The 17,521-nt window shown below is 43.5% G+C and overlaps 1 protein-coding gene across 7 annotated transcripts in view; it reads left to right on the plus strand.

Moving 5' to 3' along the window:
• The window catches only part of PRKCQ (protein kinase C theta), a 146,345-nt gene that overhangs the window by 82,393 nt on the left and 46,431 nt on the right, over positions 1-17,521 (plus strand). For 6 of the 7 annotated variants that reach the window (XM_032258165.1, XM_032258161.1, XM_032258167.1 and 3 more), the window contains exons 9-12: positions 2,131-2,240; positions 3,009-3,138; positions 4,703-4,863; positions 9,398-9,571. In XM_032258165.1, the coding sequence (XP_032114056.1) occupies positions 2,131-2,240; positions 3,009-3,138; positions 4,703-4,863; positions 9,398-9,571 (575 nt within the window). The remainder of the gene's footprint in view (positions 1-2,130; positions 2,241-3,008; positions 3,139-4,702; positions 4,864-9,397; positions 9,572-17,521) is intronic. The other variant, XM_032258166.1, reaches the window with a different exon arrangement.

Consider the following 17,521-nt stretch of genomic DNA (forward strand, 5'->3'; position numbering starts at 1 on the left):
GGTCTGACTTTGTTGCCCAGGCTGGAATGCAGTGGCTCGATCACAGCTCACTGCAGCCTTGACTTCCTGAGCTCAAGCAATCCTCCCAACTCAGCCTCCCAAGTAGCTGGGACCACAGGCATGTGCTACCATGTCTGTCTGTCTTTTTTTTTAAGAGATAGGATCTTGCTATATTGCCCAGGCTGATCTCAAACTCCTAGGATGAAGCAACCCTGTCTCCTCAGCTTCCAAAAGGACTGGGATTATAGCAGTGAATCACCATGACTGGTGAGCACAGAGCTTCTCCTGTGATGAACCATGAAATATATAAGCCACTTCATTTTTTCTTGGCAGCCCTATTTGATCAGTGCTACTGACTAATGTATGTCCTCTCTTTTGAGTGATGAGGTACGTGATGGAAGGCAACACAGCATCTTCCACCTTCTCCCCTTCTTCATCCCAATCATGCTCACGTGCCTGGTGGAACGCAGAGTGATCTCTCAGTGGAGGCAGGAGGGGTAGGTTTTCAAGTCATTACCTAAAGCAGACATCATAGGTAGCCAGCGCTAGCCTCAAGAATCCCTTCCTGGCCCCAAAGGACACTGACACATTTTTCTGTACACCCTTGTTCAAGAAGACATGAAGAGTATGGAGGGAAAACACAATGTCCCAGTACCCTGGCCATGTCCACAGAAACAGGAATAGTGAGACCAGCACCCTGGCCATGTCCACAGAAACAGGAATAGTGAGATCCTCGCCTCTTGGGTCTCTGATGGTCTCAGGTCGGGTTATACGTCCTGGGAGCCCGAACGCCCACGCGCAAGAGCTGCTCCCAGCAGCACCGCCGCACATCTTAGAACTTCCAGGGATTCCTGGGTGGTGTTTCACGGCTCTCGTGCCTGCTTTCTTTTCTTTCCTTGAATATTCTTTCCCTTCCATCCTCCTCCCTGCTCTCTCCTACCACCTTCATTTCAAGTGCTCCCCTCCCCGTTTTCTTTTGTCCCCTCTCCTCTTCCCTCTCTCCTCCCCTTCCCCCCCGCCCTGGTTTCCCATTTTTGCTTCTGACACCCCCAGTCCCTGCCCCTCCACTCTGCTCCCCCCGCATGCCCGCATTCTCCTCTCTGGACTCTCCTCACCCTCTTCTCCAGCTCTCTTCCTTCCCCCTCTGCCTCCCTCTCATTCTGCCTCCTTACAAGCCGTCGTCTTTGGTAGGGCCTCCTTTAGTCTTTTGCCCTACCTTCTCTCTCTCCTCACAATAATTCCCGCGAAAATAGTCATCCAAAGGGACTGTTTGCCCACCCAGAAATTGAGTTACGGCCTGGTAGGTTAGTAACAAAGACTTATGACCTTGTCGTGGAGATGATGATGGCCTTTCTTCACAGCCATGCAAGTCACAGACAAGCCTAGATGTGGCTGCAGTTTTAAGAAGCAAAGTAAAATCCCATCCCCGTATGTTCCACCCTGGCTGACAAGGTCACTTCATGTTACAGTGATGCGTAAGAAAATGCAGCTGGGGCTACCCAAGTTAAAACCTAACACCTTCTAAATAAGGCCAATGCGAGTCACGCTGACAATGTGGAATTTGGAGCACAATCATAAAAAATTCCTTTCTATAGTAAAGACTCGAGGCCAAGCACAATAACATACTTGTAATCCCAGCACTTTGGGAGGCCAGTGTGGAAGGATGGCTTGAGCCCAGGAGTTTGAGACCAGCCTGGGCAACAAAGTGAGACCCCCATCTCTGCGAAAAATTAAACAATTACATTTATACCCACTTTTAACTACATGCACATTAAGTTCCTAGGAAAAGGGTGGTAACTTCTGGGTGTTGCCATGGCAACAGTAAACCGACATGGCACACAGGTGGGCATCTTCCGGAAAGCTACTTCTGCCTTGTCCCTGTTTTAGCTAGTCTTCAATTTGGTCTGTGTCTGAACCCCATCTCCTCCAGAGTTGAGTCCACCTTTTACCTCACTTTCCCTTCCCACATGTGGATCATTACCAGGGAGAGCCAGGGCCAAATGCCTCCAGCCGTGGCACCTTAGGCTTCCCTCCCTATCCACAAGGCTCTGTCTTAGCTCTAGAGGGAGTCACTGCCCAGCACCAAGGGATTCTTCCACTCTTGCTCACCATCCACCTTCTTCTTTCCAGCATGTGGCATGAACGTACATCACAGATGCCAGACGAAGGTGGCCAACCTTTGTGGCATAAACCAGAAGCTAATGGCTGAAGCGCTGGCCATGATTGAGAGCACCCAACAGGTAGAAGCACAAGCCGTGAACACATTCCCGCCATGCCGCTCAACAAGGATGCCCATGCCCTCCCGCTCCTCCACCTGTAGCAGCCCTACAGGAAATGCTGGGATGTATTCCTGAGTACCAGCCTTGCCCTCTGCTTTCATCTCCACGCCCATAGCCCCGCTTTGAGATATTTATTTAATGCATTTGTATTATGCAGATCTTTATAAAATCTTAACTTCTGCATGGCGTGAGCAATGCAGATACAAATTCATTAAAATTATTAAGGATTCATTGACAGCTTTATGTGAATATATGTGGGCTATAGAATAGCCTGGGGGAAAACACTTATGTGCCAGTATCTTCCCCAGAATCCTCACAGAACACTGAGTCCAGGGCAACTTTTGCCCTGCTGTTTACTGCCTTGGCATTTGCTGAATTCCCACATCCGAGGATAAACCCTCTGTAAGACTTGGCATTACCCGAATCAGCTGTTTTCCCATCCATTGACCCACTGTCCTTCTTTGTGATGGAATGATGTAGACGGCATGGGAGAATCCTGTCAGCCCCAGAAAAGTGTGAAGGAGGCAAATATGTTCTGCCAATGCATAAAATACAATAGATAGGCGCTCCCAGAATATGGGATTCTAAAAGAATGTTGAGGAAAAGAAGAGCTTTGGTGACCCTGTGCATTTAGGGATTTTAAATGGCTTTTGTCCCTGTGGTTAGCAGGCTGAGCTGTTCTATCAGCGGTAGATGGGTGGGCGGTCTGATTCTCCATTTGTCATCTAGGCTCGCTGCTTAAGAGATACTGAACAGATCTTCAGAGAAGGTCCAGTTGAAATTGGTCTCCCATGCCCCATCAAAAATGAAGCAAGGCCGCCATGTTTACCAACACCGGGAAAAAGAGGTAGCTGTCCTGGTTAGCAATCTAATCAATGTCAGTCACTAGTCTCCATTAACCCTAACCTGATGCCCTTGGATTTATGTTATCAGCTTACATGGTCTGATAGGTGATGCACCTCCAGCTACCAACTGAGAGGCTCCCACTTCTTAGAAAAGAAACCAAAATAAGCCACGTTAGGCTACCTTTGTAAGGGCAGAAGGTGGGGATTAGAAAATTGGGATAGGTCTGGAAGGAACAACTGCAAATGTTTTCTTAGAATTTCAGCATGCTACATTCTGTCAAGGTCAAATTGTTTTACAGAAATAAATCTATCTTAAAATGTGTCGGTGGGAAAGCCACAGAAGATGTTCTTACTCTGCACCATTGAGACTCAAATTTAAGGGTGGGAAAGAGGAGGACTCAAGGCCACTTTCATGACATTATGGCAGTTTTTCCAGCCTACTGTTTGAAAGTAATTCATGAGTGGATGTGACCTTGTGTTTCTGAGACCTGAGTAGTTTCAGCATACATTATAAAATACTTTTGTCCTTGGACTTAAGGAAGAGTGTGAAAGATAAACCTGGGGATCTAAAAATAAAGGAAATATTGTAGGCAGGGAGAAATTCCAAACAATTTTTCTTTTGTTTTCTCTGACTTAAAATCAACTTAAAAATGTAAAAGAAAGGTTTGGGTTACATTTAGGAGGGGTTGCCAGGCAGTAAAAGAGACCATCTCAGCAACCATCAACATAGGCAGTATCTTTTTTTTTTTTTTTTTTTTTTTTTTTTAAAGACAGAATCTCACTCTGTGGCCCAGGCTGGAATGCAGTGGCACACTCTCAGCTCACTGCAACCTCTGCCTCCTGGGTTCAAGGGATTCCCCTGCCTTAGCCTCCAGAGTAGCTGGGACCACAGGCGTGTACAACCACACCCAGCTAATTTTTTGTATGTTAGTAGAGATGGGGTTTCACCACGTCACCCAGACTGGTATTCAACACCTGATCCCAGGCAATCCGCCCGCCTTGGTCTCCCAAAGTTATTGGATTACAGTGTGAGCCACCATGCCTGGCCAGCGTAGGTAGCATCTTGACTTGAATTCTGTGATGAATGATGTGGTTCAGATATTTAAATACCTGCTAGATTTCATTTCCTTGCCCTCACACTGTAATTTGTAGAAATTGATGCCACTGTGCTTGTGAGCCATGCAAACAATTGAAAATCATTTTTTTCCCGAAATTTGGTCAAAATCCCTAGTTGTCCTTGATTTGACATTATTAACAGTGCTTGTGCATTTTGCCTATATGGTCTTTTGCTGATTGGAATGTGTTTCTTAATTTGAACTATTTCCCAATCTATTGGAGAAAGAGACACGGTCCACATTCCAAATTCCAAATGCTGGGTTCACAGACGGGGGGTGCTGCCCTCACCGATAGTTGGAGAGGTATTAAAGCTCCCTGAACTGCAGGAGACCCTTTAAATACCTCCAATTACTATGATGGAGCCTCAGCATGGGAAGCAGAAGAGAAAGCATGTGCTCTAAGTAACTAGAATGACCTCCATTACTCCATGTGTATTTTTAACCACCAGCTTGCCATTTTCAGAGCCCCAGGGAATCTCCTGGGAGTCTCCGTTGGATGAGGTGGATAAAATGTGCCATCTTCCAGAACCTGAACTGAACGTAGAAAAACCGTCTCTGCAGATGAAACTGAAAATCGAGGATTTTATCTTGCACAAGATGTTGGGGAAAGGAAGTTTTGGCAAGGTAAGCTACTGCACGGGAGACCAACTCCAGGAGCTGATGAGCCAAGCTCCTGGTTAATGAAACTAAACTCATGGGGCCAGCAGGGCCGTGTGTTACTTTCCTGGGAGATCTCTAAATAAATAGGAACCCCCAAGAATTCCAGGCCCATTGTAGTCTCCAAAGCTAACTTTACTTGTAAAGTACACACCCCCACACGCCTATGAGTTTGATGTCTTTGGGCACCAAAGAAATAGAAAGGTGCCTCAGCCACTTCCTCTTTCACACGGTGTTTGTGATTGTTTCGTTTTGTTCTTTCTTCTTTTGCTTCATTCTCAAGCCTACAGTGTTGTTTTGCTTTATATGTGATTTTTTGATTTTCTCTCTCTCTCTATTAAATGTCTTCAGACTCGTATAAGTTTGCTTAGGCTGTGATAGGGTTTGGCTCTGTGTCCCCACCCAAATCTCACCTTGAATTGTAGTAATCCCCATATGTCATGGGAGGGACCCAGTGGAAGGCAGTCGAATCATGGGACGGATTTTCCCATGCTGTTCTCGTGATGGTGAATAAGTCTCATGAGAGCTGATGGTTTTATCAATGGGTATTCTCTGCACATGCTCTCTCTTGCCTGCTGCCATGTAAGACATCCCCTTTGCCCCGCCTGCGTCTTCCTCTATGATTGCGAGGCCTCCCCAGCCATGTGGAACTGTGAGTCCATTAAACCTCTTTCCCTTATAAATTATCCACTCTCCAGTATGTCTTTATTAGCAGCGTGAGAACAGACTAATACAGGCCACTATAACAAAATATCACATACTGGCTGACTTAACCAACAGAAGTTCATGTTCTCACAGGTCTGGAGGATGGAAGTTCACCATCAAGGTGTCACCTGGGTTCTTTCTTCCCAGGCTCCTCTCCTTGCTTTGTAATGGCCACCCTCTCCCTGTGCCTTCATACCATCTTCCTGCGGTGCATGTCTGCATCTAAATCTCCTCCTTTTTTGAGATAGGTCTCACTATGTTGCCCAGGCTGGTCTTGACCTCTCAAACTCAAGTGATCCTCACGTCTCAACTTCCCTAGTAGCTAGGATTACAGTTGTGCCACCACACCTGGCTTAAATTTTCTCTTCTATGAAAACACCAGTCCTATTGGATTAGGACCTGCCTTAATAACCTCATTAAACCTTAATTACCACTTTGAAGGTCCTGTCTCCAAATATGGTCACATTCCAAGGGACTGGGGATTGGGACTTCAGCATAGACACAATTAAGCCCATAACAAAATTGTAGCTTGAGAGTCCCAGAAAAAAACTGCGGAGAAAGTCCCTCCTCTAAATTCTTCCTACCATGCATGCAGGTGGGGGGTTGTCTCTGTCACTCACAGATGACAAGGAGAGGAAGGAAAGAGGAAAAGGGGACAAGAAGGAAAAGGGAGGTGAGGAGAAGGAAGAAGAGACAATTTAAGAAATTATAACCCACTATCAGTGACTGCAGGAAATTTTCAAGCTAGTGATTTAAGGAGGGACGATATGGAATGTAGGCTTTTAGGTAATTTTTGATATTAAGGATATCTCATGTATTAACAGGGCTCCTATTTGTTTTAAATTCTTGGATGGGACCCCTACAAACATTTTAATGAGCAACAGCTATTCCATGAATCTGTGCAGCCAAAGGCAGCATTATGCACCACACCTGCTCACCAGACTTTGGCAGGAAATCTTACCCAGTTTATTTAATATTAAACAAACTAAAATGCAACTGAGCAGTCGCCACAGCTAAATAATATTGTGCTCCAGTTGGGGTTTGGATTTAAACACTGGTGACTTGCCTTTCAGCAACATCTACTCTCTCTTGCACATCGTAGCTGATATTCATGAATTCTTTTTGTTCATTTCCACAATAATATGAACCACAGCAGGCTCATTTGGTGCTAATCCGAGCATAATAGACAATTTTACAGCCAGTCTTCATTACAATTTAGCAGCAATTAATGTGCAATTATAACCTGTTACCAAAAATTGAAAGCACATTATATAGATGGAAATGGTCTTTTCGGCTTCTTAGTTTATGGCTGGCTTTAGGATGTTTTACTGAAAGAAGCAGTTACTAAAAGAGTACTTTTAATTGTTCATGAAATGTTTTTCTTTCTTTGTTCCCATGTGGATTTCTACATTTGAAGAAGGTTAATAAGAAAGACATTTAGTTAAACCTTCAAGCCTTGGTCAGTATCCCAAGGCGCAGCTGGGAGCCCCAGGTTTCCCCACTCCGTGTCCAAAGCCGTCCACGTCTTTTCATCAGGACCTTGGGTCCCTATGCATGGAGAGGAGAGGAGTAGGGGGAGGCATCAAAGCAAGATGGGACAGCCATGTTGCTCTTTCTCACTACACTGAGAACACTCCAAAACCTTCTTTTCTCTCCCTTCTGGCTTTATATGGAAAGTATGTATCCTCACCAAGGCCTCTACACCCTTGTTTTCAATCTACTTTTAAGCCCAGGGAAACAAATTGTGTGTTTTCCCTTTTTCTTTTTAGATGGAATCTTGCTCTGTTGCTCAGGCTGGAATGCTGTGGTGCTATCTCAGCTCACTGCAGCCTCTGCCTCCCAGGTTCAAAGGATTCTCCTATCCCAGCCTCCCAAGTAGCTGGGATTACAGGCACCTGCCACCATGCCTGACTAATTTTTTTGTATTTTTAGTAGAGACAGGGTTTCACCATGTTGGCCGGGCTGGTCTCAAACTCCTGACCTTGTGATCCGCCTGCCTCAGCCTCCCAAAGCGCTGGGATTATAGGCATGAGCCACCATGCCTGGCCCAAATTGTGTGTTTTCTGGGGATGTGAGCATCATTCATTTGCCTGATTCTCATCTAAGTTTCACCCCTTCTATCAAGTCAGCTACCACCAATCCACAAATCTGCACCATTGTGTTTTAAACTTAGACACTCACATGTCCAGGACTGGTGTAGCATCACTGACTTCAGCCTTTCCCAAAAGTCAACAAAAGAAACAAATGACAAATGACTGAATTTTAACAACTGTGATTCAGAGATCATTTTAGAGCTGACTTTTCCAGATCTGATCTCATCTGACTTTCACAATAGTCCCGTCAGTTAGAGAATGCAGTAATTGGAAACTGAAGCCCAGGGAGCCTCATTGGTCTGCCCACATTTCCACAGCTAGTAAATGTCTGTGAAGTAAAACTGGAGCTAGAATTTTCTGTATCCAAATGCCATGCCCTTACAATTGCCAACAGTGTGTTGCTGTATCATTTGCAAAAACTAAAATTGTTGAAACCCGCCATCATATGCCATCTGGTGTCCTTTGATACATGAGCCACGAAATCAAGTGGGGAAAGTAAACTTTAGAGTTAAATCTTCCCCTAGTAGCTCCAAGAATCTGAATCTGAGCAAGTTATTCTTTGAACTCAGTATTTTGTTGTTGTTGCTGTTAACTTCTGTCCTACAGAGCATGACAAGCTAAGAATTCAATTAGCTAATAAAACTAGGTTGAAAATGTAAAGCAGGTAGCAGAATGCATGACGCATAGTAGGTCCTAAAATGTGTCATTCACATTTTGGTGTCCTCTGATGTAAGGGCCACGAAATCAAGTGGGAAAAGTAAACTTTGGAGTTAAATCCTTCCCTAGTAGCTCCAAGAATCTGAGCAAGTCATTCTTTGAACCCAGTGCCATTCACATTTTAGGACCTACTATGTACCATACATTTGGCTATGAATAATTCTTTGCTATGCTGTCAGAGAAAATGGTGGGTTTTTTTTTCTTCCTTTTGAGACAGAGTCTCGCTCTGTTGCCCAGGCTGGAGTGCAATGGTGCAATCTCAGCTCACCACAACCTCCACCTCCCACATTCAAGCAATTCCCCGCCTCAGCCTCCTAAGTAGCTGAGACTACAGGCACCCACCACCATGCCCAGCTAATTTATGTTTTTGGTTTTTTTTTTTTGATCGAGGCAGGGTTTTACCATGTTGACCACGCTGGTCTCGAACTCCTGACCTCAGGTGATCCACCTGCCTTGGCCTCCTAAAATCCTGGGAGTACAGGCATGAGCCACTATACCAGGCTGGTGTTTATTTTTTAAGTACACAAGGAGAACTATATCCCTCCACTCTTCTTTTGGCCTGGAAAAACTGAGTAAAACATAAAGCTAGGTTTTATGTGCACTTGCAGTGACGTTTCAAGTACAATATTTCCTCTCTGCTCCTCCGGCTCTTCTTTCTTCACTGTGCTTTTGTCTCTCTGGATTTTTATTATACTCTTACTCAGGTTCCCGAGCAGGCAGGGCACACTTTTAAAAACCCATTCAATTGCTTAATAATTTTGTGAAACCCTTGGAAAGAGTACAAAGGTAGCATGAAACAGTGCTATAATATCTGAAGCCAGTGAAGTCCTCCATTTTGTCTTGGGAATAGCCTATCCGGGATGGATGGGGGCTGGAGAAGAAACCCCTTTTCTCATTCAACACAGGTCTCTCTCAAGACTTTGTCTCTTTTTTAAGAAGTGAGAATCCAAATTCTAAAATAAGTTACTTCTTCCCCTTCCTTCTAGGTCTTCCTGGCAGAATTCAAGAAAACCAATCAATTTTTTGCAATAAAGGCCTTAAAGAAAGATGTGGTCTTGATGGACGATGATGTCGAGTGCACGATGGTAGAGAAGAGAGTTCTTTCCTTGGCCTGGGAGCATCCATTTCTGACGCACATGTTTTGTACGTTCCAGACTAAGGTATGGCTTCAGCTCCGACAACCCCACCTCCCCTCTAACCTGTCTCAGTGTGGTACCTCCAGGGGCGCCCTCATTAGGAGACGTGGGTCATTGTCTCCATATTTATCTTACATTTCGGTGCACCTGCCATCCATCCAAACAAGGTTCGTCCCTTCTACACACCATGGAAGTATTACTTAGAACGTTTTAATGTCGTCAATTGGGAAAGATCTTTACTTCTAGATTTGTTTGTCTGTTTTCCTGGTTTTTAGAAGTTGGTTTCATTTAGCGTAACAACCAGGCTTCTCAGCAGACTGTGACTTGGGGGAGAATGTGACAACTGTTTGTTCATGTATTTGAAGAGATAAAAATTGGAAAATAGATCAAAATGCATGTACACTACTATTTTTCTCTTCAAGGCTGGGAGAAAAAGCAGACTTAGAGAGGGTTCCATCAGTGAGCAAGCCCCTGAGCTGGGAGGTGGAGATTGGATGTGTCTGCATTCCGACTCAGCATTGGGACCCTTTCCTTGCACTGAATTTGCCAGGAGGCTCTGCCGTTCTGGGAGGACTTGCATCCTGGTCTCCTTTTTCCTTGAAGGAGTTCAAGGAAAAAATCTTCATCCTTGAAGATTAGTTTTCATGCACACACATTGTGATCCCTCTCTCCTTGTCTGTCTCCTCTCCCCCACTTCATCCTGGCTGTCTACCACCTGCACTAATTAGCAGCCCCAGGTGGGACCATGTGACTAAGAAAGGTCCAAAGAACACAAGGGGTGGAGGTTTTTCCGTTTGTTTGGCTTTTTGTTTTGTTTTGTTTTGTTTTTTGTTTTTTGAGATGGAGTCTCACTCTGTCACCCAGGCTGGAATGTAGTGGCACAATCTCAGCTCACTGCAACCTTTGCCTCCTGGATTCAAGCAATTATTCTGCCTCAGCCTCCCATGTAGCTGAGATTACAGGTGTGCACCACATTCAGCTAATTTTTGTATTTTTAGTAGAGACAAGGTTTCCCCGTGTTGGGAAGGCTGGTCTCGAACTCCTGGCCTCAGGTGATCCACGCACCTTGGCTTCCCAAAGTGCTGGGATTCCAGGAATGAGCCACTGCATCCAGCCCTTTTCCCATTTTCTATCTCAAGTCATGACAACTGGAGAGTGAATGAGAGAAAACTTCTAAGGTGAATTAATGAGGGAACCAGAGAACCAATGAAGAGAGAATTAATGAGTAAATCAGGGAATGAATTAAGAAAGTGGATGGCAACTGGGGCATCCATCACCACCTCTGCAGTTCCCAGTAGATTCTAAGCAAATGTCCAGTGACCAAATCAATGAATAAATGCACTTACGTAAGATAAAGAGAAATCAGATCATGGCAAATCGCTTACTGAGCATATGCTGTGCTCAAAGCTCTGTGGAGGACACAGAAATATATAATACAGCTCGCAACCTTGAGAACTTCACACTCAAATAACAGCATTTCTAACAGTATGAGGAATATTAGATCAGAAGGCAGACACAAAGTACCAGAGCTGAGAGAAACTAGAAACAGGAGTTTGAATGGCAGAAGGGACCTTGGGCATGAATGGTGTGGCTGTAGGAGAGGAAGTAGAAAGGAGTGAGGTGTCCTGATCAGCTGTTGAGAATGCAGGCCCGCTTCCTGCTGCAGGGAGCAGGCTGAACTTCCCATGATGAAGGCTAGAGAGATTTTGTACTGGAAACTCCCTCCTGGAGATGCTAGATATCCATTGGCCTGGGAGGGTGAAGTTATGTCACCTACAGGCAAAGCGACAAATTCTGCCACCCTTTCCATGCTGTTGTCTAGATTGTCTCCATACCTTGGGGCTCCCTGTCACCTTTTCCTCTTGTGTTATTTTGGAGCTTGTAGCAAGCTGCTAAACACACTTTATTATTTTTTTGCTATAAATAAAGTTTTCTTCTGAAGCTTTCATAATAGTGAAAAATTGGAAATAACACAAATGCCCAATGATAGATTTATTGAACAAATTATTATATGGTCAGAGAAAATAATACCATATAACCATTTTAAATGATGGTATAAATGCTTAAATACTAATATGAAATGATGTTTGTGAAATCATGTGGGAATATATAATATTTCCTTTTAAGTAAGAACCTATGCATGTATAAGCATGAAAAACGAAAAACTAACAGTTGCTAATAGGATTGTAAATTATTTTATTTTTGTTGTATCTTTCTGTGTATGTTACTAGAAGCACACTTTAGACTGGGCTTGTGGGCACTTAGACAGTTGTGTTTCTCTTGGTGAATTCTCCCAGCTTTTTTCTTTTTTTTAGATTTGCATGTATGACAGTTTTCGTGTCTTATGGGGAAGGCTGTTGGGAATCCCGCTTTGTAGAAGATAGGTGTGCTCCCTTCTCTTGCCTGTCCATCACAGCTTCAGGCAGAATTTCTTTCCCTCTTATGAGAGATCCCCTTAGCCCATTTATGCCTGAGGTTGCAATTTTTTGAATTTTGAAATCGGACCTTGGCAATGACCTTGAACAGTAGGATATAAACAACTCCCACATTCTTACTGTTCCAATAATGGAACACTAGGCATAAATGAGTTCTGTAAAGCTGAGATGCTTTACCAAGACCTGAGCAACAAGTGCATCCACAACACTGGTGCCGGGAGAGAAAAAAAACTGACGGAGAATGTGCACGTGAAATGTAAATCTGGCTCAGGACTCAAATTTCAAGGAACCGAGTCCTTTTAGAAAGAGAGGAAGGAAAGAAAGGAAGAAGCTTTCATCACCCTTGCCCAACACTCCGAGTTGTTGTTTTTGATATGTCTTAATTTATTATTCAAACCTCACATGTCAAAGTAACTGACTAAACACCATAAGTGAATGCAAAAGGCAACAATTGATATGTGTAAGGACGATGCTTCGTTCTGGGAACATGTTGGGGATGACCTCTCTTGAGAGGACAGTTACCTGTGTATACTAGTGAAGGCATCAGAGAAGATAAATTCTGTACTTCTCCAGGACATTGCTATTTTTAAAAGGAAGTTATTCATCTGCTTTCTGCCTCCAAAGAGTGTGCCTGTTGAATATCAGATTATTCAGGAGATTCTGAGGACAGCTATTCACTTGTTATAAATTGGGGGCATTTGGGTTAAATTGTTAAAAGTTTTTAAAGTGCACAGATGAGGGATATATCACCTATGGAAGGGCGAAAATATGGTACAGCCATTTAGGAAGCTAAGAATTATAAAAATTCCTGTGGATTTGGATTCTGAAGTTCAAGCCCAGCTCTGCCATGTATTTGCAGGGCTCTGAGGCACCCACTTCACCCTTGCCCAGGACAGAGTTAGAGTTACAGGCAGAGGGGCTGGGAGATGTAAAACCAGGGGCCCTAATGGTATGGCACTGTCTGGGGACACAGATGTACAGAATAATTCATGGAATCTGAGCCTGAATCTGAATGAGGCTCAGATCAAAAGAATCTTCAAAATTAATTTTCTGCATGCTAGATCAAGAGGACTCTGCACATCATTCAGGCTCTGACATAAATTACTGGCTCAGGGTCTAACGTAGATCAGCATTCTGAGATGCTGCTCTCTTGGCAAGAGGAAAGAAGGGCTTGCTATTCTTTCTTTTCCTTTTTTTGTAACATTTCTTTGTTATTAATATTTACATTTTCTGTCTTACATGAATGTCTACAGGGCTTGAAATTGCATGACCCCTTCTCAGTCCCCCCTTCAGTGCAGATGCCAGCCAACTTCTGCACTACTAGATTTCCAACTTAGATTTTTACTATTTTCCATTACTTACATTTTAAAGGTAAAAAAATAAAAAATATGAAAATCCACAATAAAATTTGTCTGCAAGAATAGTTGTCATAAATCTCGCAACTATATTCACTTACAAGTAGATTTAAAACAATTAGAAAAAAAATAGTTAACCAACCGGGCACGGTGGCTCATGTCTGTAATGCCAGCATTTTGGGAGGTTGAAGCAGGCAGATCACGAGGTCAGTAGTTCAAGATCAGCCTGGCCAACATGGTGAAACCACGCCTCCACTAAAAAATTGCTGGGCGTGGTGGAGGGCACCTGCAATCCCAGCTACTTGAAAGGCTGAGGCAGGGGAATCACTTAAATCCAGGAGGGGAAGTTTGGAGTGAGCCAAGACTGAGCCACTGCACTCCAGCCTGGGCAAAAAAACAACCCCTCAAAAAAAAAAAAAAAAAAAAAAAAAAAAAAACTATAAAACTTTCACTCACAGGGAAAAATAAACACTGAAAAAACAATTTCCCTCTTTTTAATTATATTACAGCAAAAGAAAGATTAATAAATCAAGTATCTAAAGTTTCTGTACTCTATCTCTGATAAACTGTGGAACAATAAGAAGCTTTACTTCGAAAATTTGTTTGGAAAGGAAAGATGCATCTAACACTGTAAGGATGCTGTTTGTTTTTAATTTCAAGGAACTAATTTTCCCTTAGAAATTAAAAGTGAACTAAGGTCTACCTTTGTGTCTCCTTTGAATTCTGAAAGGCCGATCTGTATTCTAGTCTAAAACTGACATTTAAGAAGTGTTACTATTTCACACTTAAGTAGCTCTAGATTCTGCGGGGACATCTCTGTCTCCGGGTCCTTCCTCAGACTGGATTTGAGGGCAGGCGGCTGTGGTTTCGCAGGTCTCTGAGGCGCGGTCTCCCAGGGTGATGCCAGGAGGCAGAATGCTAGCGTCCCTGGATTCGCGTCACTGCCCTTGACTCCCACACTCCCAGTCTGCACAGATGAACATTCTCGGTCCGTATTACTCTGAAATTTTTGTTTTATGAAAAAGGAAACTGAGTTTCACTTTCTATTCATAGAACACACAAAGCTCTACTTCCGGTTATGCCTTCAGGGCATGAGTTTGTGAGTTACTCTGAACAGGGCACCTAACATTTCTTTGTGACGCTGGTTCCCCGTTTTTGCTTCCCAAAGGATAATGTAAAATAATAATAGCACTTGCGGAGAAGTTTGGATCTTTTTTGGAGAAAGTACCATACTAACTACAAGATATTATTATTATCTAAAATTAAAAAGAAAAACTCCTTTAACTTGATAGTTTTTAAAAAGTATGTCATCCTGGTATTTCCATAGTTTTAAGGCAAAATGCAACCAAGAAAGTTTTTAATTTCAAGGATTTTGTTCAGAAATGGCTTCATCTGAAGCTCTCAAAAATGCTTCAATCAATGAACCTTCAGTTGAGTTAGGAGCCCTGGAAATTATCACAACTGTAGCAAGGAAAAGAAAACCCACGAAACCACATCCTCCAAAAGACGTGTCCCTGCCCTAAGACAAGAATTAACTTTTTATAGCTGCCCCCATCTGCAGTGACAGATAAGCCTCTTTTCTTTAAAGTCCTCTGGCAGCGTTCTGGTCCAGAGAATGCTTACAAGTCGTTATTTCAGAAGCTGGGGGTCACTTAGACGTCCTACAGATTCCCCTGTTATGCAACCAAACTGATACAGCAAATGTTAGATTTACAGCAAATTCACCAAAATTAGTCGATTTATAGTTGTCAACCTGAAATAATCAAAAAGGCCAGAATCTCATTTAAAGAGCATTTATTCACACTCAAAGTTTCAGGATGGCCCACCTGGAAACACCCCAAAAGAAAGGAGTCAGAGTTGCAAAGGAGGGAAGCTTAGAGGTTTATTTCCATAGGCAGACACAGAGGCATTTTTAGCAGGATTACATTGTCCATACAAGATTGGTGCATAGTTCCAGGAACTTGGTTATAGGCAGTGTTTATTTTAGGGAAAAGGACATGTAACATCTTTTACAGAGGGTGCAATAGTCATGAGTTTTCTGTCATCTGGTCTAAGGAAAATAGGGCAAAAAAGGGGAAGGTAATCTTTAACAAGTTTCAATAATTAAGAAGGCAGGAGGTGGCCAGGCACGGTGGCTCATGCCTGTAATTCCAGCACTTTGGAAGGCTGAGGCAGGTGTATTACCTGAGGTCAGGAGTTCGAGACCAGCCTGGCCAACATGGTGAAATCCCATCCCTACTAAAAATACAAAAATTAGGCTAAAGCATGCTGGCTCACACCTGTAATCCCAGCACTTTGGGAGGCCAAGGTGGGCAGATCATGAGGTCAACAGTTTGAGACCAGCCTGACCAACTTGGTGAAACCTTATCTCTACTAAAAGCACAGAAATGAGCTGGGCGTGGTGGTGTGTGCCTGTAATCCCAGCCACTTGGGAGGCTGAGGCAGGAGAATCACTTGAACCTGGCAGGCAGCGGTTGTGGTGAGCTGAGACTGCGCCACTGCATTCCAGCCTGGGCAACAAAGTGAGTCTCCATCTCAAAAAAAAAAAAAAAAATGGCATGGTGGCAGGTGCCTATAATCCCAGCTACTCAGGAGGTTGAGGCAGGAGAATCACTTGACTCCAAGGTGGGGGGAGGTTGCAGTGAGCCAAGATTGCACCACTGCACACTCCAGCCTAGACGAAAGAGTGAAACTCCATCTCAGAAAAGAAAAAAAAGTCAGGAAGTATTTGTCCCTGATATTGTTTAATTCCTCTAGTCATTGTATAGAACAAGAAAAATTAGAAAACAAGTCAATGTCTGATCTGAGAAACAGAAGTTATAACCATATGTGACAGATCACAGTCACATCTCTCTCAAGGCGTAAAATGCCTTTTAGGAATTCCAACAGCTTTTAAATGTTATTTATTTTCACACAGTAATTTATGGGAAATTAATGTTGCACTCACAACGTTTGCTTAAGGTTTTCTCATCCGAATACACAGGCGATAATAGGCAATGAGTGAACACATATTCAGGAATTCTCGGACTAAAAGAACAAGACACTCAGTGCATCTGAAATGGTGCACCTTTCCTACACGCCTGCTTTTTACACTCACAGATACATTCTCATCTTTCTGTGACTCTGTAACATTTCTTCCAGGCTCAGGGTCCATATTGTCTCTCCATTCCTTTGTCAGCTGTTCTCACAAAGCTCCCAGAGTATTGTCACCCGCTTCCCAGAAGTCACGAGCATTTGGTATCTCCTTCAAGAGAGTGCTGCAGGAAAATGCCTGCCTTCTGTGAATCTACTATTCCTCCTTCGGTTTTTGTTGCTGTTGTCGTTTTGTTTGTTTGTTTGTTTATTTTTGTTGTGAAGGAGTCTCACTCTGCCTCCCAGACTGGAGTGCAGTGGAATGATCTTGGCTCACTCCAACCTCTTATCTCCTGGGTTCAAGTGATTCTCCTGCCTCAGCCTCCCAAGTAGCTGGGATTACAGCCATGCACCACCATCCCCAGCTAATTTTTTTTTTTCCTGTTTTAGTAGAGATGGAGTTTCACCATGTTAGCCAGGCTGGTCTCAAATTCCTGACCTCAAGTGTTCTGGCTCCTCAGCCTCCCAAAATGCTGGAATTACAGGCGTGACCCACACATCTGGCCTACTCTTCCTCCTTCGAAATCTTGCTCAAAAACTACCTGCTCTATAAATCACTCTCAAGTACGATAAATCCTACTTGTCTTTCAGACCCACAGGCTTCTCAGCTTACTTGACCCAGAAAGATGATTTTGTGCCTGTACTGCTGGGTGTTTTCTGTGACTTCTTTCATATGCACTTGTTCTGTTTAAATAACACCCTCTCTACTTAAATAATACATTCCTTGATACCAATATGCATGTTTCACTCTTCTCTTGTTTCATTTGCCCATAGAATGCTAGATAATGTTCAGCGGCTGGGGCTTGGCAGGGGTGGGAGAGAAAGAGAAAGACAAATGGTCTGACCGTAGATGACACTGGCTGACTCAATGCCAGGAAGGCTGGTCCTGAATAGAAGTGCAGAGGAGAGGTTGTCTGTCTTCCCAGCCATCTCTGACCTTCTGTTTTATTATTTTCCCCTTTAACCCAGAGTTCACATGATCTTGTACCCACTGTAGCTATCTGGTCCATGCCTTGATCCTTTATTTTTTTCTTTTTTCAAGACAGAGTCTT

Source organism: Sapajus apella, unplaced genomic scaffold, assembly GCF_009761245.1.
Source record: "Sapajus apella isolate SASKATOON/1434 unplaced genomic scaffold, GSC_monkey_1.0 scaffold100, whole genome shotgun sequence".
In the NCBI taxonomy this organism is placed as follows: Eukaryota; Metazoa; Chordata; class Mammalia; order Primates; family Cebidae; genus Sapajus; species Sapajus apella.